General features: G+C 40.1%; 1 protein-coding gene across 4 annotated transcripts in view; it reads right to left on the reverse strand.

The window, feature by feature from the left end:
- Positions 1–1006: 1006 nt before the first annotated feature.
- kcnab2a (potassium voltage-gated channel subfamily A regulatory beta subunit 2a) overlaps positions 1007–17716 on the reverse strand; it is an 88064-nt gene continuing 71354 nt past the window's right edge. For 2 of the 4 annotated variants that reach the window (XM_068314437.1, XM_068314435.1), the window contains 13 exons: positions 14071–14114; positions 13732–13769; positions 13483–13562; positions 10225–10269; positions 9719–9763; positions 9391–9434; positions 8968–9054; positions 7281–7366; positions 6944–7064; positions 6586–6680; positions 5318–5438; positions 3489–3577; positions 2189–2323 (listed from right to left, as the gene is read on the reverse strand). In XM_068314437.1, coding sequence (XP_068170538.1) covers positions 2234–2323; positions 3489–3577; positions 5318–5438; positions 6586–6680; positions 6944–7064; positions 7281–7366; positions 8968–9054; positions 9391–9434; positions 9719–9763; positions 10225–10269; positions 13483–13562; positions 13732–13769; positions 14071–14114 — 985 coding nt within the window. In that variant the 3' untranslated portion in view covers positions 2189–2233. Of the gene's footprint in view, positions 2324–3488; positions 3578–5317; positions 5439–6585; positions 6681–6943; positions 7065–7280; positions 7367–8967; positions 9055–9390; positions 9435–9718; positions 9764–10224; positions 10270–13482; positions 13563–13731; positions 13770–14070; positions 14115–17716 lie in introns of all 4 variants that reach the window. The other 2 variants (XM_068314433.1, XM_068314436.1) reach the window with 2 other exon arrangements.

Genomic DNA, 17716 nt, shown 5'->3' on the forward strand with positions numbered 1-17716 from the left:
AATTAACATAATGTTCTTTGTTTTTTATTTGCTTCTGATGAAATAATGTCGGCTCGCGCCAGTTTTAGTCACTCAGGCACAGCAAATCAAACATATAAAGGGATCACTTTGTACAACAGGCTAAAGCCAGGGATTACTTCAGTTATCCCTCTTCCCACACAAACACACACAAACACACACACACACACACACACACACACACACGCACACACACACTCAAACACAAACAGGAATAGCAGACACTAAATTGTTTTGCCGTTATTAAAAATCACTTAACGAAGTAACGAAGCGGGTCGTAAACATCATCTGCACAAATCCCTCACAGTAAAGTTCTCTTTGATTATCCCCTCCACTCCGCTGAGAAGCCACGGATCTCATTCAAATTACACTCGCACTAATGTGACAGTTTTATTATTTTGAGCTTGTTTTTTTCTTTCTGCTAAGAATCAATAGGTTATCAGCTGTTAGTAAAGATTTCTTATCTACATGTTTTAATAAGCAGAATAGCATCACCTTACTTGCCTCATGGGTGCTGGAGGCTCGGTGAGATGGGTCCATGCTTTGAGGATGTATCACATGCTATCCACTTGTGCTTTAATCACAGTAAGAGCACCCAGAGGAGAAAGAAGGATATAGGGCCGCGTCAAATCTTGTAATACTCCTAAAATATCTCAGGTCGTATGTCGCCTGCAACAAACCTTACCGATCCTAAAGCAAGTCGTTGTTCTATGCATTCTGTATATGAAGGACATATTTGTAACTAGTATAACAGCATTGTCAAGTATCCATATATTTGGAGTAAAGTCCATACCATAAGTAGATAACAAGCTTGACAGCACATGCGTCAAGTTCCATAATCTTGCAAGAAGTGAGTGAGACCGTGTTGTCAGAGATGAAGATCTTTGGCTCTAGCCACACATAAATGCCACTGGTCCTCTCCAGTGTCCACACATGAAAGAAAGACAAACACAACCTCCTGACCATGTGCACACCAACACACAATTAAATCCATCTGCTCTGCTCCCTGAGCTGCCGCCACTCACTGATTAATTGGACACACACTGCCTCTTCCTCGCCACAAATCCCACCTCCACCAGTCAGCGTTCATGTTTATCCCAGGAACACAAGACCAATCGGCCAAAAGGGGGCTGCCGTCCAGCTGCTCGGCGAAGCCAGCAGCCCACAACACAGTCCGGTGCAACTGTAAATAAGGCAAAACACTTGAACAAAACTTGATCAAGGAGAGGTTTCCATGAGATACGTAGCCAAGATATGAACGTTAATCGTCAGGTTGGCTAACACAGTGAAATACGACTCTGCGACTGATTTAACACGACTATAGCTCCTACTGTTAGGATAAACAAATAGCTAATCTCTTCAGAGTCAGACAAGTTACATCAGCTCCGGATTTGTTGTCAGACAATTCATGGTTCAACATGGATGAGGGTTGGTCTCAAAAAGAGGGTGGGAACCACCCACTCCTCATCCTCACTGAGTGTTGGAGCATCCAGCTGGACAAACATACCGCCACTGAAGACAGGAAGGATGAGAGGAGTAAACTATCAGGAGGCAATTTGATGCTATAGTGCAATGGCTGTGAGAGAAGTCAAACCCATCCTCTGCCTTCCTTAACACTACTCTCTAACATCTATACTGACAATACTAAAGTGCTGATTGTTAAAGCCCATGGGAAGGCTGATACACGGATGACGGCGACAACACAAACAGCTCAGAGAAACCTTGAAGGACTCAGTACAGTACACACGTTTGTAAACAGAATGTTTGCATGGCTATGATACATGTGCAACAAAGTAGTTCTTGTATATCCCTACAGTATGACCTTAATCTTCCGTTTAGTTGCATTCAATTTCAGAAAAAAAATTAATCTGGCTGCCAAGCAAGCGTGTGCTTTTTTTTTTTTTTTCTTCAGAAATATATTTTTGTCTACAGATTTCAAAATGCGTTCAGCTGAATTGGATGTATAACAGATTTAGACATGAGAGCGTATCCCTAACGTCTTTTCCATTAAATCATTCTGACAATCCTTCTATCCCATGCAGGTGACTGCACCCCCCCCCCCACTTTTTCTTTTCTTATCTTATCCCTGTAACTCTAAATGAGGTGCCCTGGGTGGCCGTGGTGTGGCCAGACTCATGCGGCAGGGTCTCACTCAGTAAAAGCTCAAGCAAACAGAGGATCAGGCAAAGGTGGGGCGTTGCTGCCGAGCGCCGCGTTAGGAGCGGTAGTCCTTTTTACTGTACGGCTTGTTCCCCAGGATACTGTCCACCTCGTGTGTGATGGACGATGATAACTTTGGAAGAACCTGTGACGGGACAGACAAAGGAATGTGAATGTAGTCAGGCATCGTTTAACAGTCCTTTAAATGAGTTTTTGAGGATGCACATTACCAAATCTAAAAGGCACCAAACAAAGACGAGCGTTTTTCCTTGTTCTCATTCGCTGTGGTAACCAGTCTAAAAATCTATTTTATTGATTGACAAACAAACAACAACTAAACAGTTCTGGGGATATTAAGTGTAAAAGAAGTGAGTTTTATTTCATGTTTTTCAAATGAACTCAACCTTGAGTTTGTCTTTCATGTTTTTTTTTCTTTTCTTTTTTCTTTCATAAAATGTAAAATTCTATGTCACCAAAAAGAAGCCCCGGCTTCAAAATCTGACACAAGTACAGCTAATGCTGGTAAAAATACAGTTTATATGAGAAATACTGCAGAAAAAGCACCAAGTAAATTAAATGACACCATAAAAATCTGCTAGTTATTTATATATTTTATAATGATATTTATAGTTTCTACTTCTACTGTATTTTTCCTTCAGAGAAAAACCAAGAATTTTTTTTAGAATAGATAAACAGAAAACATGAAGGATAATTTGTTATAGATGTTCTCTTCCTAAATTTTGGACTTTAAATCTATTTAAAAAAATATCCATAGCCATATATTTTCTGTTGAGTTGAGGGATTGTGTATCTATGTCAGGCTCCATTAGTGACATGTTCTTTAACATGAAAATTGTGTAGCCCTTGGGAAATAAGAACATAGCATTTTGAAACTAAAATATCACATATACAAAGGGAGAGGGGACAGTGGCCACACATCATGCAGAAAGGAGCTGGGATGCTCTTCATTGTAGGCCAGACATAATGTGAGCAGAGGACATAAAGCCCCACCGGTCAGAAACCCCCCATTAAAGGAAAGCATCTTATAAGGCGAGGAGGAAGAAGTGGCCGTCCGCTCGTCTCCAGTCCCCTGGGCAGCTGATACTCTGCTGACCTTATTAACTCGGTACAGTAAAGCACCCGAGCGTGCAGAAGCAAACTGCCCAAGAGGCTGAGCTGTACCCTGGAGAGGAGGCTGCTGCTACGGACTGTAAGGCACGGATACAGGCCTGATGAAAGAGGTCAGGTCTCATTTCCACCACATTACACCACTGAGCAACAAACACAAACACACTCGTTTTGGGGGCTCACCTGTATTGCTCCTATGTTTTCCATCAACTGGTCGGTGTTGGACGCCCCTAAAAGGACAGAGCTCACCCCCTCATTCCGTAGGCACCACGCTGCAGGAGACCAGCAAACAGCATTGACACCCCAGCCACCACGACACAGCCACACTCACATCAACACTCTGATTCACGTCATCAGACTCTGCAACGTTTCCACATCAACACTTCACAAATGCACAAATGAAAATGAGTTGAATCAAAACATGGTGATGCGGAGACATGGAAGCCACTCTATTCCTGTCCACAAATGATGAAGGACAACAGTAGACTCAGTGCTCGCTAACACTTTTACACCACCACTGACAAATAAGCCACCACCTGCAAATATTAGGAAGAAATGGTTTCATAACTTTGTATGTTAATACTGAAAGTATGAAATAGTGTGTAAGCAGATCCAAGATCAGTGCCTGACCTCTCTTACATTTAAATTCGCTTAAGTTATTATATAACTGTGATTTAATTCTCTTAGTCAGCAACGTCACAACGTTGAACAATGAAACACAAAAAACCCAAACAACAGCGAAGTAAAAAAATGTATTTCATCAGTAATGTCAAGAATTAATATTTGAATATAAGAACAAAAAATGTCCTGTTAGGACAGTGTGTTGGGAAAATATTTGGTAAATTTACTAAGTTCCAAAACTGCTAATAATTTGCAAAAAGCACAAACTTACAACATAAGTACTCTCTTTAGTGAACTGCTATAATAACAGGCTCTATTATACAACACAAAAGCTTTTGACAATGTAGCAGATTAAAACGTGGGGGATGAACAATTTTGCTGTAAAAACAGTGGGATTACATTTCTACTCAAATCTTGCACCAACATGGGAATATGATTGAAAATGACAGCAGTGGAAAATCTTCCACTGGACCGACACAAATATAAACCACCGAGATGCAATAACATCTATTAAATCTTTCCTCGCTCTCATAACCGCCGTCTGATTCCTGAATTTACCACCTGCTCCAGGAGCAGCGGATCTCAGTGTTGAGTCGAAGCCAGGAAGGAGCCTGTCATCATTTTGTAGTTTTCATTCAATACTGGAGTTTCACAGTGATGCAGAGGCCGACATGGTTGACATTAATCTACTGTGCTGCCCTGAGGAGCGCTAGAAGGATTTATGGTAAGTGGGAGAGATGAAGGTTCCCACTAATGGCCCGTGAAACCTAATCTATGACACTGACTGACTGCGAGGGTGAAGAATCTGCCACGATCCGAGCCAGATAGGACTGGGACCCCCAGATTTACTTTCCGCGTCCCTCATGTCTGACGCTTTAACAGCCCTCACAGGACTGTGCATCTTTGAGGTTTGAGCATTTTCCCTTTCCCTCCCTGCAGTGAATCAATATTGGCCACTCACGGGATTTATGTCTGACATGCCATTTTAACGCTGACACCAAAAACCGTTAAATACATGTAAACACTGGGTAGAACCACAGACCTGCACGTACTAACACAAACACTGTTAACACACTAGCATTACACTAGTCTATTACTGTCTTAATGTATTTACATTTTTTTAGAAGATATGTCCTATTATATCACTTTGATACACACACTTTTATTTAATTCATACCCTACCTTTTTATTTTAATTTTCTAATTTCTGCTTCTGTCTTTAATGTGTTTTTAAAAGCTACCATCATGATGGCAGACACACACGCATGACAACACGACAAACAAAAAGTCAGACCAGACGGCTGTGGAGACGCCGCTGACCTAAGCCCAGCTGCGACAGAGGGACGGACAGACAGACAGAAAGAGAGAGAGCAGCAGAGTGTATCTGCGTACCGATGGCGAGTTGGGGCAGAGTGCAGCCCAGCCGCTCCGCGATTGCCTGCAGCTCTTTCAACTTCGCCTGCTGACGCCGGCCCTCCTCACTCAAGATCTTGTCCTTTAACCACTGGTAACCCTGGCGAACACATGACACACCTGCTCAAAAACACAGCCCTGCTCACACAGCGTCTGTGTCACCAGGGCCTGCTTTTAGACAAGTGAATGTCTCCTGTTGTCAACACCTCGGCCAGGGAAAACAGCTAAAACACTGCTAGCAAGGAAATGCTGGATCTTTGGTTAGTTGTTATAAAGTTACTTTAAAGGAAGAGGAAGGCTCTGTTTGTGATCAGCTGAGTAAAAACTTCTTTTGCAGCATCAACAATCAGAAATTATACCAAAATGTTATTAGCAACCAAAGACCCAAAACACCACAAACAGCCACAGGCGACAGACACTCAACCACACAGGAAGGAGCACATTCCCCACACACACACACACCATGTAAAGTACTGCACAACATCAACATGGAGCTACTTCATGAAGCATGGAGAGGTCTAATCGACAGTCACTGACACACAATCAAAAGATACACAACATGCCACTTCACTACACGGATACATCATTACAGCGAGTGAGGTGTTCGCTTCATGAAGTCTTGTGTGACTCTTACTATTTTGTTCAAATTCTGGATGTCTACATTATTTTTTTTTAATAGCATCACTTGTCATTATGTAGAATCTGTAGTTGCTGAAAACGAAATTTCCCTGTGGGTTTCTAAGTGCTCACTGAATTAAATCATTAGAACTGCTCCTTCTTATTAATGTTCATTATTATGGATATAGCTGCAATACTATTAGATGGAAACAAACATTTTAAAAATGATTCCAGGTCACGTGTGCACCACTGGAATGCATTTATTTATCCATGCAATTAATCAATTTTAATTCACATTTTGGTATCCATAAATCAGATTAAAAAATAAGCTGATTAAATACAAATGTGCATATTTGACACTTGTTATGCTGTGAGTACGCATTTTTTTTTGCAGATTTTCTTATGTGTGCACCAAAATGTATTAAGCCAACACCAGCTGGCACATGGTATCAAACAATGCAGCTCGGGAGAGGAATACGGGGTGGGGGGGGGTGGCGTCAATACGGCACTGAAAACATACAGATACATGAGACGTGCACCTGTAAGACATAAACACACCATCAACAAACAGAAGGGAAACGGAACAGTGGCAATGACACAGCACAAAGACGTGAACGATGTTGGTCTACCTTAAGAGAAGCCCGTGAGTAGGGGGGCACCCTGCCATCGTATTTCCCTGAGATGATCCCACAGGCCAGAGGAGACCAGGTCATAGCCCCCACGCCTAGAGGTGAGAACATGTGATCGCCATTGCCCTCACAATGCTATACTTTTATGCACAGAAGTTTTAATAAAAAGAACATTTTGTTGAATCTGATATCATAAAAATGTGGTGCCTGTTGTGTATCGATGTACAAGATGGTCCTTAGGGAACCTAACTTGTGTTCTAGCTTCTGTTTCTATGAGCAAAGAACAGAAATGTCCTTCCTGAGTCTCTCAGGATTCATCCAGTTTTCTGCCTAGAGCCAAATATCCATCACTGCTCACCGATCTTATGGAAGAGCTCAGGGAGCTGCACCTCCACCTTCTCTCTCTGGAACATATGGTACTCAGCCTGCTCACAGATGGGAGGAATTTGGTTGAACTGTCGTGCCACAGAGTACGCTTCCTGAGGGAAAACATTGAATAAAAAAGATGAGGTTTATACTATATACTGTGCAGAACATATACATACAAGTAGGTTACATCAATGTTATACTGTATATAACTTAAGATCTTTCTGATGGAAGAACAAATGTCATTAAGCTATGCTTGGAATACTGTAAATATTTTGCCCTGTGTATGATTTTCGGGATACTATCTACCCATATCAAATCAGTCCCACCATAATCTCCATTGGGCTCCATCGGGATGTTCCCCAGTACATGGCCATGCCTTGGTTTATCACGTGGGTCATTGCTCGAACTGTTTCTGTAAGTGGAGAAACAAGGGATCAACCATAAATGCTGAAATCCCCCTGTGGTGTGTCATTGTTTTTGGTACTCTATAAAGCACATGACACTATCCTGACGAAGATTCACAGAACAAAGATCTCTTGAATCTCAATGGAACGTTCTTGGCCAAAAAAAAAAGAAAGAACAGAAAATAAAAACATCCTAACAGCTTACTCTTATATTCATTCTGAGCTGCTTCTTTTTTGAATGTATTTTTAAAAATGTGTCGGGTTTAATTTGCAATCTAAATGGATTGGGTCTTTTGGGCCAGAGGGAGAGGAAAAGCTGATTATGTTACAGTAATTGGAATGTGAGTAATTCATCCTGATGAGGGTGACATCTATTTATAAAAGGGCACACTTGAATGACATTGATGAAAAATCCTAGGCAATATTTCTTATTTGATCTGCAACATGATGCAGAAAAAAACAACACATACAGATGAAGGCAGGGATGACAAGCAACTTCACAAGGCTGACCAACCAGTTAAATATAGTTACAACACGGGGTTGAAAATAAGTTTTAATATTTTGACCAATAAATGAAAAATACACCAGGGATTATTTTTTTCCATTAATGTGATGAACAGGCTTGTCTGAATGTGACAGATTACTCTCATGTTATTGTGTCTGCACATCACTGTATTTCATCTAAATCCATCAGATAGGGAATTTTACTCAGCAGCCATATCTGACCATGTGTCACAGCCAAGATAATCTCACACTGTCCAACTTTAATTTCCGGCTTTATTGACAATTTGGTTTATTGGACTGGTGAACAAAAAAATAAAATGATATATGAAAGAAGGGGTGAATCAGAGCGCATGAGACAGGGGTGTGTTGACCCGTTCATCTTTTCCCATTGCTGATGTGCTTTTCTAAAGTCTTTGGAAAGCTAAAGCGCCTTTGTACCATCTAGTGGGTTAAGAGGGTTTCTCTGTAAACTGACAGAACACAGCTCGGCTCTCCTTCGTCCTGTGTTACAGCCCTTAAGCTACTGCCAGAATAAAACGTGCCAGATGGTCTAACTGCTGTGGGTTTCAAGATGTAGTACAGTCAGAGCTATTCAAGTGAAGAGTATAGTTTTGAAGTGCAGTTGGACGAATGAATTGCCTTGACTTTAATGTCAGATAACAGCAGTGTCTACAAACTGACAAGACATTAAATCTTTTTTCAAAGAGCTGGAGTCAGCGAGGAATCATCCTGAAGACAGCGAACGACCTCTGACCTGATTTTCACCTAAAGAGGAACTCTGACACAGGAGCAGATGCCTGCTCTGAGCCCACACACAGTTAGCACTCTGCCATTTAAAGGTCTCTAGCATCAGTATCCATCCTCATTCTGACTCTGGAGGTGGGAGCACCAAGACAACATGCAGCATTTATAAATAGATATATCAGTTACAAGAGTATATTTGAAACTTCATGTTTTCTGTAGTCATAGAGACAAGAAAGATATGTTTTATGGAAAATATGACAAAACATGAGGAAAACATACAAATTGTGCAAAATGCTAAGATGAGAAAAAGGTGATATTTGAAAAGATATAAAGGATAAGTATAGACGAGAGAAGTATTTACCTTCCATGGGTGTATTAGGGTCTGGTCTGTTTGCAAAAACCACATCCACATAGTCTAACTGCAGTCTTTCTAGTGAGGCCTTTAAACCTAGAATGACACACCAGATTCACACAGTAAGAATTATAGTCATTACACTACTTCATTTTTATTCAGAGGCACCTATATTAATATATACCCTGTACATTTACCCTGTATATCTATACACACTGCTGAATAACAAATCCAGAGGACTCTCGAATAATTTATTCCCACAAAGCTGTTGTGCCCATAGGTTTTCTTGGAAACTTCAAAACAGTAAGAGTGTATAAATATTTTAAAATGCAGTTTGGATTCCCTCGAGTTAGCGCAACTAATTAGGAAGTATTCTGTTGCTACGGTGTTAACACTTCCTTCAATTAAATAATGTTTAGTGCTGCTGCTTACCTTCTATAATGTGTTTTCGGGATAAACCTCTTTCTGTCTCTGCTCTATGATGAAAAAAACAACAGACCTTACATTACATTATCAACAATTACTTGAAATATGCCTGTGTTGCCTCCCCTTGGCTCTCCAGTGAAACACAAGATCATTCTTCTGTGAAATATGATCAAATAAATGTTTCTGTTTTATTGGAAGTAACTGAAGGCAGACTAGTCTGTTTGACGCATGATGCTTTACAACAAATATCACACAAGCAGATAAAAATGATACAGGAGGATTATTTCTGGTGTGAATACAAACTTTGCGAAAGAAGTAAAAAGACGAAACGTACTTTCCACCCCAGAAGATCTTAGTTGTTATCACCAGACTTGAGCGCCTGAAAAATTAAAACCCATCTGTGACAAACAGAAGGAACTGCAGCAAAACCCCCAGTTTAATGGAGTCAACTAAAGGTTGCACAAACCTGACATGTATTTAAAATGAGGAAGAAAAGCTCCTGAACATCAGTATTTGTTTTTCAACCCATGCTAAGCACCAAGCTTCTGTGAATGAGTGTTGTACACGTACAGGATAACGTGATGGAGCTACACAAACACCAAAACTGGGCCGACGGAGCAGACGACAAGCACTAGAGGGTTATACTTTATTTAGTGGCTCTGAAGAGGGACACAGAAGTGTGGGAGTGGCTGCCCGCATTAATTTTTCATCTCCCAATCTTACCATTCCAATTTACACAGAGGCAGCCTCCCAATAAGTGCAAAAAAAAGAAAGAAGACAAGATAAGGAGGCCAACAGGTGGATATTAAAATCCACACACTCGATTAAAATGTCTCATACCTCCACCCTTTCTTCTTTATGATGTTTCCAAGCACCACCTCCGCCCTGCAAGGCAGACAAGACCGGTTTTACAATGATAAGCGCATTTACAGAGGAGTGATTTTGACCTCTGAATTAAATGAAACAGTCATGCTGTGTGAATGTACTGTAAAATGCATGAGACAACCTTCAGTGGAAGGACCACCTGTTTAGGGCTGGGGAGTGTGACTTATCTGTCAGGTCAGAGTCAGCGGGGCCGAAGCCCAGCTGTGTTGTGGAGACACGACTAAATCCCTCATTAGAAGCCACTTGGGTGCTAATGAGCGACATCACAACCAACATGGGGCCCATTAGAGCCAGGCCGAAACCTGTCAGTCACAATTAATGACATTTCCTGACAACAGCTGCTTCACATAAAATGTGTTTGGATGCTCCAATGAGAGGAAAAATGATTAGTTTTGGGTAAACTTATAAAAACTGTTTTGATCGATGCAGTTTGCAAAGGGTCAAAAGTGTGTTTAAAAAGCTACATAAGATACTGTTATTCTCACCAATGTCACAGCGCATTAGTGATAGTATTGATGCGTCTTAGTCCAACAACAAAACAGTTCAGAGAATGATAGATTATCTGGTTTGAACTGAAGTCAGATACTGGGGCGGCCAATTTAAAACTGCTAAAGGAAAGTTGTGGCATTTTTCAAATGTAGAACTCAAATTAAACGATTGATTTTATTATTGATCAGTGCGGCTGATGCTACTGAAACAAACTGAAGTGCTGTATGGAACATCATGTGGTAAGTGCTCAGCTGTCTTTGCTGTGTTTGAGGCTCGAGGCAGTGTCAAATTTATGTTGTTTATTCATCTATTTGTTCAAGTTGTTTGCTTTGGTGCTGCTGAATCCTGCTGCTAAAGGGGTCATTATTAAACATCTCTGCTGTCGGAGATGAGCGTGTGATTGGCCTTTAGGGATGTCTGTGCTGTCTGAGTGCCTTTCTAGAGTCTAACTTTCTTCTCCTTGACAGGATGAGTTCAAATTAGAAATTGACTAGCTTCTCTCTATAACACCAGACAGATGATCTTATCGGCTCTGTGATGTTGACTGCCAGGACCTGTATACTGTATTTATGCACGAAGTACTTAAATTTCAATGCGTTGACACTTGTAAATGACAGTAAGGAAGTATTCAAATACATTTTTTTGGAGTCTACTAATCCAGTATGTAACATTATCTCAGTAGGTGCACTTCTTGGGGCAGTTCCACACCTACCAGCTGGACCCACAGATCTTTTAAAAACGAGCATTGAAACACTCCCAGAGGGCACTGTTGTGTCTTTGTGTGCACAAAGATACACGTGAGAGAGAGAGAGTGCAACATCTTCTCTGCGTGTTGTCCTGCTGAATGCAAGGTGAGTCATTTGAGAATCCACACATAGGCTACAGTGGGCCTTTGTTCAGCCATCCATTAATTAGGTCTGTATTCCACTCCTGAGTCAATGATATATCTCTAGGGATTAAACATATTACATCATGGGTTTAAAGTATTTTAGAACTGTCAGATTTCTCTGCAATTATTTGTTCAATAAAACACAATATATACTTTGTAATGAAATAACAAGCTAAACTAAAAACGAAAGGAAACCCATTTTTAAAAATTCCTTTTTTAGGTATTCGTTTGAAGGCTGTGTGTGTGAAGTAGCTACATCACATGAACAGAGCACGCTTATTAAAGCCATTACACATATGTATTTACATGCATCGGTATGGATGCGTTAGAATTATGAATCACCATATGGAAATGATGAGCACATCTTACTAACCTGTGTTATACTGTACCTCCATGTATTCAACACAAAAATCTCAATTATAACATTCTGCTCATAAAGCTATTAACACCACGTCACATTCTGAGTCGGACTTGCGTGAGGATTGCAGACAGGTTCTCACATACTGTATATGGAATACAAATAATGTAGCTGTGCTTGATTTATCTTAGTCTTGTGTATGTGTGTAATATAAGCTCCTCCGTGATGTCAGGATTAACACCTGTGCAGCACATACCAGGCTGTATGACATGTCCTCCAAACGTGGGCACCTGCTCCAAGGATTTGTGTTGTTAGGTTTGTGGTAGCACATGATCAAAGTCAAAGTTAAGTGTCCTATTTTTTTTGCCACGTGTTGAAAAAATAAAGCTTTACAGCAGATTGTCAAAAGTAGTGATGTTCAACGACCGCTGAGATACGGTGAAAACGTACTCCTTGTTTCAGTTTAGTTGTTATATTTTAATTTTCTCCAGAGAGTACAATACTCTGACTCAACTGCCCAGACATAACAGCAATACCAGATTATTCTTGGAATAATTCAGTTAAAGGACTTGGTGCCGCTCATCAGAGAAACTGTTTGCAAAAGATAATCCTTTAGATCATTTCCAAGCACCCAAATTACTGCAAAGCCAGATTAACCCTTGCTAGAAGTTAAACTGCAACCACGCTAGGTAATCCAGAGATGCTTTCAGATCTAAAGAAATATCTGCATTAGCTGTCATGTAAATTTAGACCATGACTATAAATATCTGAAGCCACAAGAGAGATCAACAATGACAAAGTGATGACAGCCACAACGCCCCCAACCCAAGGACAGAGACGTTTATCTGTTGTCTCTCTTGAACAGATCACTAGAATAGTTTGCAAACACGCAAGAAAAAACAAATAACAATTTAATAACGTCCAAATGAAACTGTTGTAGGAGACGTTAGTAAAGGACAAGATTTTTTTTCATGACAACTGTTTTCAAAAACACAGGAATGAACACCTTTTGTGGGGTAAATTATGTTTTAAGCATTTGGATAAATTGAAACTTAAAAGTTTGAGAGATCACCATACATGTTGCAACCGACACCATGACACCTTTTTTTTCAAATTCAACCTTTTTTAACCAGATAAGTCAATTGAGAACCAAATCTTATTTACAATGACAACAGATCCACTCTCATCCTCATTTACACTCATTTTAGAATCTCCAATTCTTCTATTTTGCATGTTTTTGGAGTTGGGAGGAAGCTGGAGAACCTGGAGAGAATCCACGCAGACACGGGGAGAGCATGCAAACTCCTCATAGAAAATCCCTCAGTTGTATTTGAACTGGAGACCCTCTAGTGAGGCTGCAGCGCTACCCACTGCATCACCCTACCGCTGCTTTCACAAGCGTTCATGAGCGAACAGCTTGGTAATATCTGGCCTTTCTGCTCACTGCGCATTGACCTGTAGCAACGGATATACTCACTTTCCAGCAGCGTAGACCTCCGCTGTGTCAAACAGATTGATGCCGTTTTCATAGGCTAGAGTCAACAACTGCTCTGCCATCTGTTGAAACAGGTGAAGACGAGAAAGAAACAACTTACATCAGGTATTTAAACTTATCAGTCAAAAAATGAGTAAAAATAGTCATCCCAAGTCATCCTGAAGACCAGATCACATGTTTCCATTCCCAAGCTTTGATTGATGGAAAATGACTGAATCCAAGTGTTCTCACCTCATCAGTTATCTGTCCACCGAATGTTACCCACGTTCCTACAGCAACAGAAAAGATGGGGTCAGGGTAAAACTACATGAACATATGTTTACATGTTCCAAAAAAATAATACTACAAAAGGGCGTACAAGGAATAGGAACTAACAAAGAGAAGGAACTGACTTGGGAGAATATATTCAAGCTATTTTCAATATATTCAAGCACTCATGCAAAGTAAGTGAAACTTGATTTCACACTTGAAATGACTTTAATCTCCTTATTTAAAGATAAAAGACAGTGGGTTTGAGAGTTCCCATCATAAATATGTTTGACAAATTCAACTTCTGACTGTGACTCTTACCTAATCCAAGACAGGACACCCGGAGGCCTGACTTCCCAAGATTTCTGTAATAAGAGTGAGAACAACATTAGCATGAACGTGGCACAGAGGTGGTAGATATTTGTGATTTTTCCATACCGTCATCAACTCTGACCATGAAAGTAGAATCTGAACTGATAAATTAGAATGTGTGTGTGTGATTTTAAATGTTGGGAGAAACTCCAAGAGAAAGCAGCTCTTAAGTAGCCCATGACATCCCTTGAAACTTCAGGATTCCTCCACTGCCATTTGACTAAAATCCCTCACAGCGATGCGAAAGCTCAACTAGTCATAACAGCAGCTGCTAAAGCCGCCGTCTCTGAGCCCATCGCAGCTCAGAGAGACCCCTCTGCTGACAATCACAGATATGGTTGGGTCTCTCATTTTCTTTTGTGCAAGCTCATGAACGTTTCTAAGATACGTGTGGTTAATAGTAAAACGGCAATGCTGTCACAGATTTGTTTGAAGCACTCAGATAAAAATGTAAAATGTACGGTGATATATTTTTTCTTAAACGTGTTTCCATACCATAATTGTTCTGATAATACTGATTTAAGGAAATACTAAGGGAGCTACTTCTGGTCAATCTGTTTCAAAAGATAAACTGGCAGCATAAAGACATAAAAGAAGCGTGGCTGTGGAGATGATGTAACATGTGCAGGTGTCAAAGTGAGCATGTGGGAGGATATCTCATTTATTTTTATAAGACTGGCTGTATAGAAATACAGTAAAAGAGGATAGGACTTCTGATGGAGGATAGGTGTGAGGCATTAATCCACCGTGACTGCATCTGCATGTGTCTGTGTGTGTGTATGTGTGTGTGTGAGTAGGATGGAGGTGTAAAGCCAGTATGAGATCGCTGAATTGCTGCAGTGACTAAGAAGACACTCATCTCACCATGATCTTAACATCAAGTCCAAAAACACTGACTTAACATTTTTAAATAGATGTGGATATGCTGCCCTCTTTGTAGGCTGCATGTGGTTTATAGTGAAACAAAAATGATTTTCAAATGCTTTTATTGACGGATTTTCATGAGCAGTCATTCTTATGTTGGGGTTAATCCAACTAGATGTTCACTCTTTCTTCTTCACTTCACTGAGCCTCCAGATTCATGGAGAATCTTTACATTCATTTGTCTTATTTGATTTCCTACTTGAGATACATATTACCTTGAGGTTTCAGTGAGATCATATATTCAGATACCATGAAATCCAATGTAGTGTATGATTTTTGGTTTTTGTAACTGCATATTTTTAACAGGCTTATTAAAAGAGCTCATCCGGGCAGTACGGTCCGTAATAAAGCCCCATATCTCGGTATTTATTAATTTTATCTAATCTAATCTGAAGATATTCTTCTATATCATGTATTAATACATTAATCCATGTTACTAAAGAATGTTGAGGACACTAGAAGCTAGAGGGTAAACCTACATAACTCAATAAACTAGCAGAATCTCTACACATGCTTGGAGAGTTGCACCATTTTCCTCTGCATATGTTAGGGCTTAACATAAAGCAACTCTTTTGTCAACTGTGCGTCATACTTAGTTCCATAACCATCCACTTCTGATACAGTACTAGTGCATGGGAGGACTTAATCCAACTAAATAATTAGTTGGGTTACTAATTAACAAAAATAATAAAATAAACATAATATGTCCATGTCATTCTTCTTCTAGTGAGGATGACTCTTTGTCACCATATTGTAGTGTTCAATATTTTACAGGATTGGCCTTGAATACTGCAGTGTATAGTGTATTGCTGCATCGACCCTCTGCCAGGCCCAGTAAGCAGTCAGGGGTCAAGTTTCCTGCTGAGTCTCAGCAGATATAAACCACAACAGTACAGTCATCTATTTCACACCCTCCTCAATAATGAAGGAAACAACAGGACAGGACCGTAACCCCACTGCTGCTGCAGGGACAGAGCCAGTGAGCTTCAGGGTAAATGTGTCAAGTGACCACAGCATGTGTCCTTTAGGAGATTTTACTTTGGAATACTAGGTAACCTTTCTGAGATTTCCATTGACATCAGCCTCCTGATCCCACCCACCTTGAGTTGCGTGGAAGCATACGGTACGGTGTGTAGGTGTATTTGCTTATATTAGACTTGGGGATCTAATTGGGGCTTGTTTACACACAGTTTACATTAATCTTAAGCTTAGCATCATGAAAACTCCACTTTAAATCATTACTTTGGCAGTCACTGATTGAAGGTGACCCGTTGTAAATAGAGGGAATAACCTTAAGCCCCCCCCCCCTTTCCCCATATCAAGGTCACTGTAAAGAAGGAAGAGATCAGAGGTCGCACTTTCTTTCACTTTCTTATTTTTGAACATTTCTCTCTTTAGCAGAAAACTATGAGATACATAAGTTAAAGGATGCTTTAACATGGGATATCAGCACAGTAACAAAAAATGCACATATTAAAATTAGAAAGGCAAGTGGAGAGCCCATGTAGAATGTGAAATATCTAAATTCTAATCACTTATTCTCCGTTCCCAGGAGCACCTAACTAGTTGCTGTCATTCAGATCCATTGAAAAGCAAGGTGATGAAAACATAAAATTCTTTGTGCAGATAATAATTTCTTTAATTTTTTTTTTTAATTTAATTTTATATACTGGTTTGATCCCCGAAGGGAAATTAAGAAGCACACTCTAGCTACTGATTACAAACGCATGCATACATATATGTGAGTACAGGCCCCTGTATCACACACACACACAAAGGGGCCTGTAGGCATGCAGGGGAGGTAGAGTGGCAGGCAGCTCCTTCTTGGTGCGCCTCAAATGAGCAATTTGTAAAGGGGACGGCACCTTGCTCAAGGGTGCCTCGGCAGTGCTCCGGAGATGAGCTGACACCTCCCACTGTTAGCTCACCTCCGGGTATTATAATAAGTAAAACAATATCAACTGTTGAGTATTATTACTAGCCGAGAGCAAATCTGTGTACATTATCTGAGCCAACAAAGGACTATGTCTTAAATGCACCTCCAGTGGGGCATTCAGTGACAATTAAGCACTAAAACAACTTCATCAGACTGATTAATACAGCTTAATGTGTCTTAACAGCAAATCACATACATGTTGACTGCGAGACAAACTGGTGTTTATTATGCATATACTGTATTACATTTGTTCAGATTATACCACTGTGGAGTTCATAGAAGAGAGGAATGTACTCAAATAGTCCCAGGAGGAAAAAGTAAACAAGTGCTTCAGAAAAAAGCTGATGTGAAACATGTTATTATGAAACAACTTTCATAAGTACAAACGTACATGTTCCAACCAATGCTTTAAAAAAAAAGATAGCTACAAAAGGACTGCAATGCATTCAGACCACTAAATAAATAAAATTACAGTATCTACAAGGCACACATTCAGAGTTGTTGTGAGAAAACGAAACATTTGTCAGATAGTTCATTAAATAAAGCGTTTTCTAGATTAGCTTACGCTGCAAGCTACAAAAGCAGCCAGCATTCTGGTGGTCCTTATAAAATCACCATAGCAACACAAACAGCAGCACAAATGAATGCATTGATTATTTACAAGATATGCAAAGTCCAACCTGTGGAATAATTTTGTGTATTATTTCTGACATAATTATATGTTGAATACTATGT

This window comes from Antennarius striatus, chromosome 5, assembly GCF_040054535.1.
Source record: "Antennarius striatus isolate MH-2024 chromosome 5, ASM4005453v1, whole genome shotgun sequence".
Lineage (NCBI taxonomy): Eukaryota > Metazoa > Chordata > Actinopteri > Lophiiformes > Antennariidae > Antennarius > Antennarius striatus.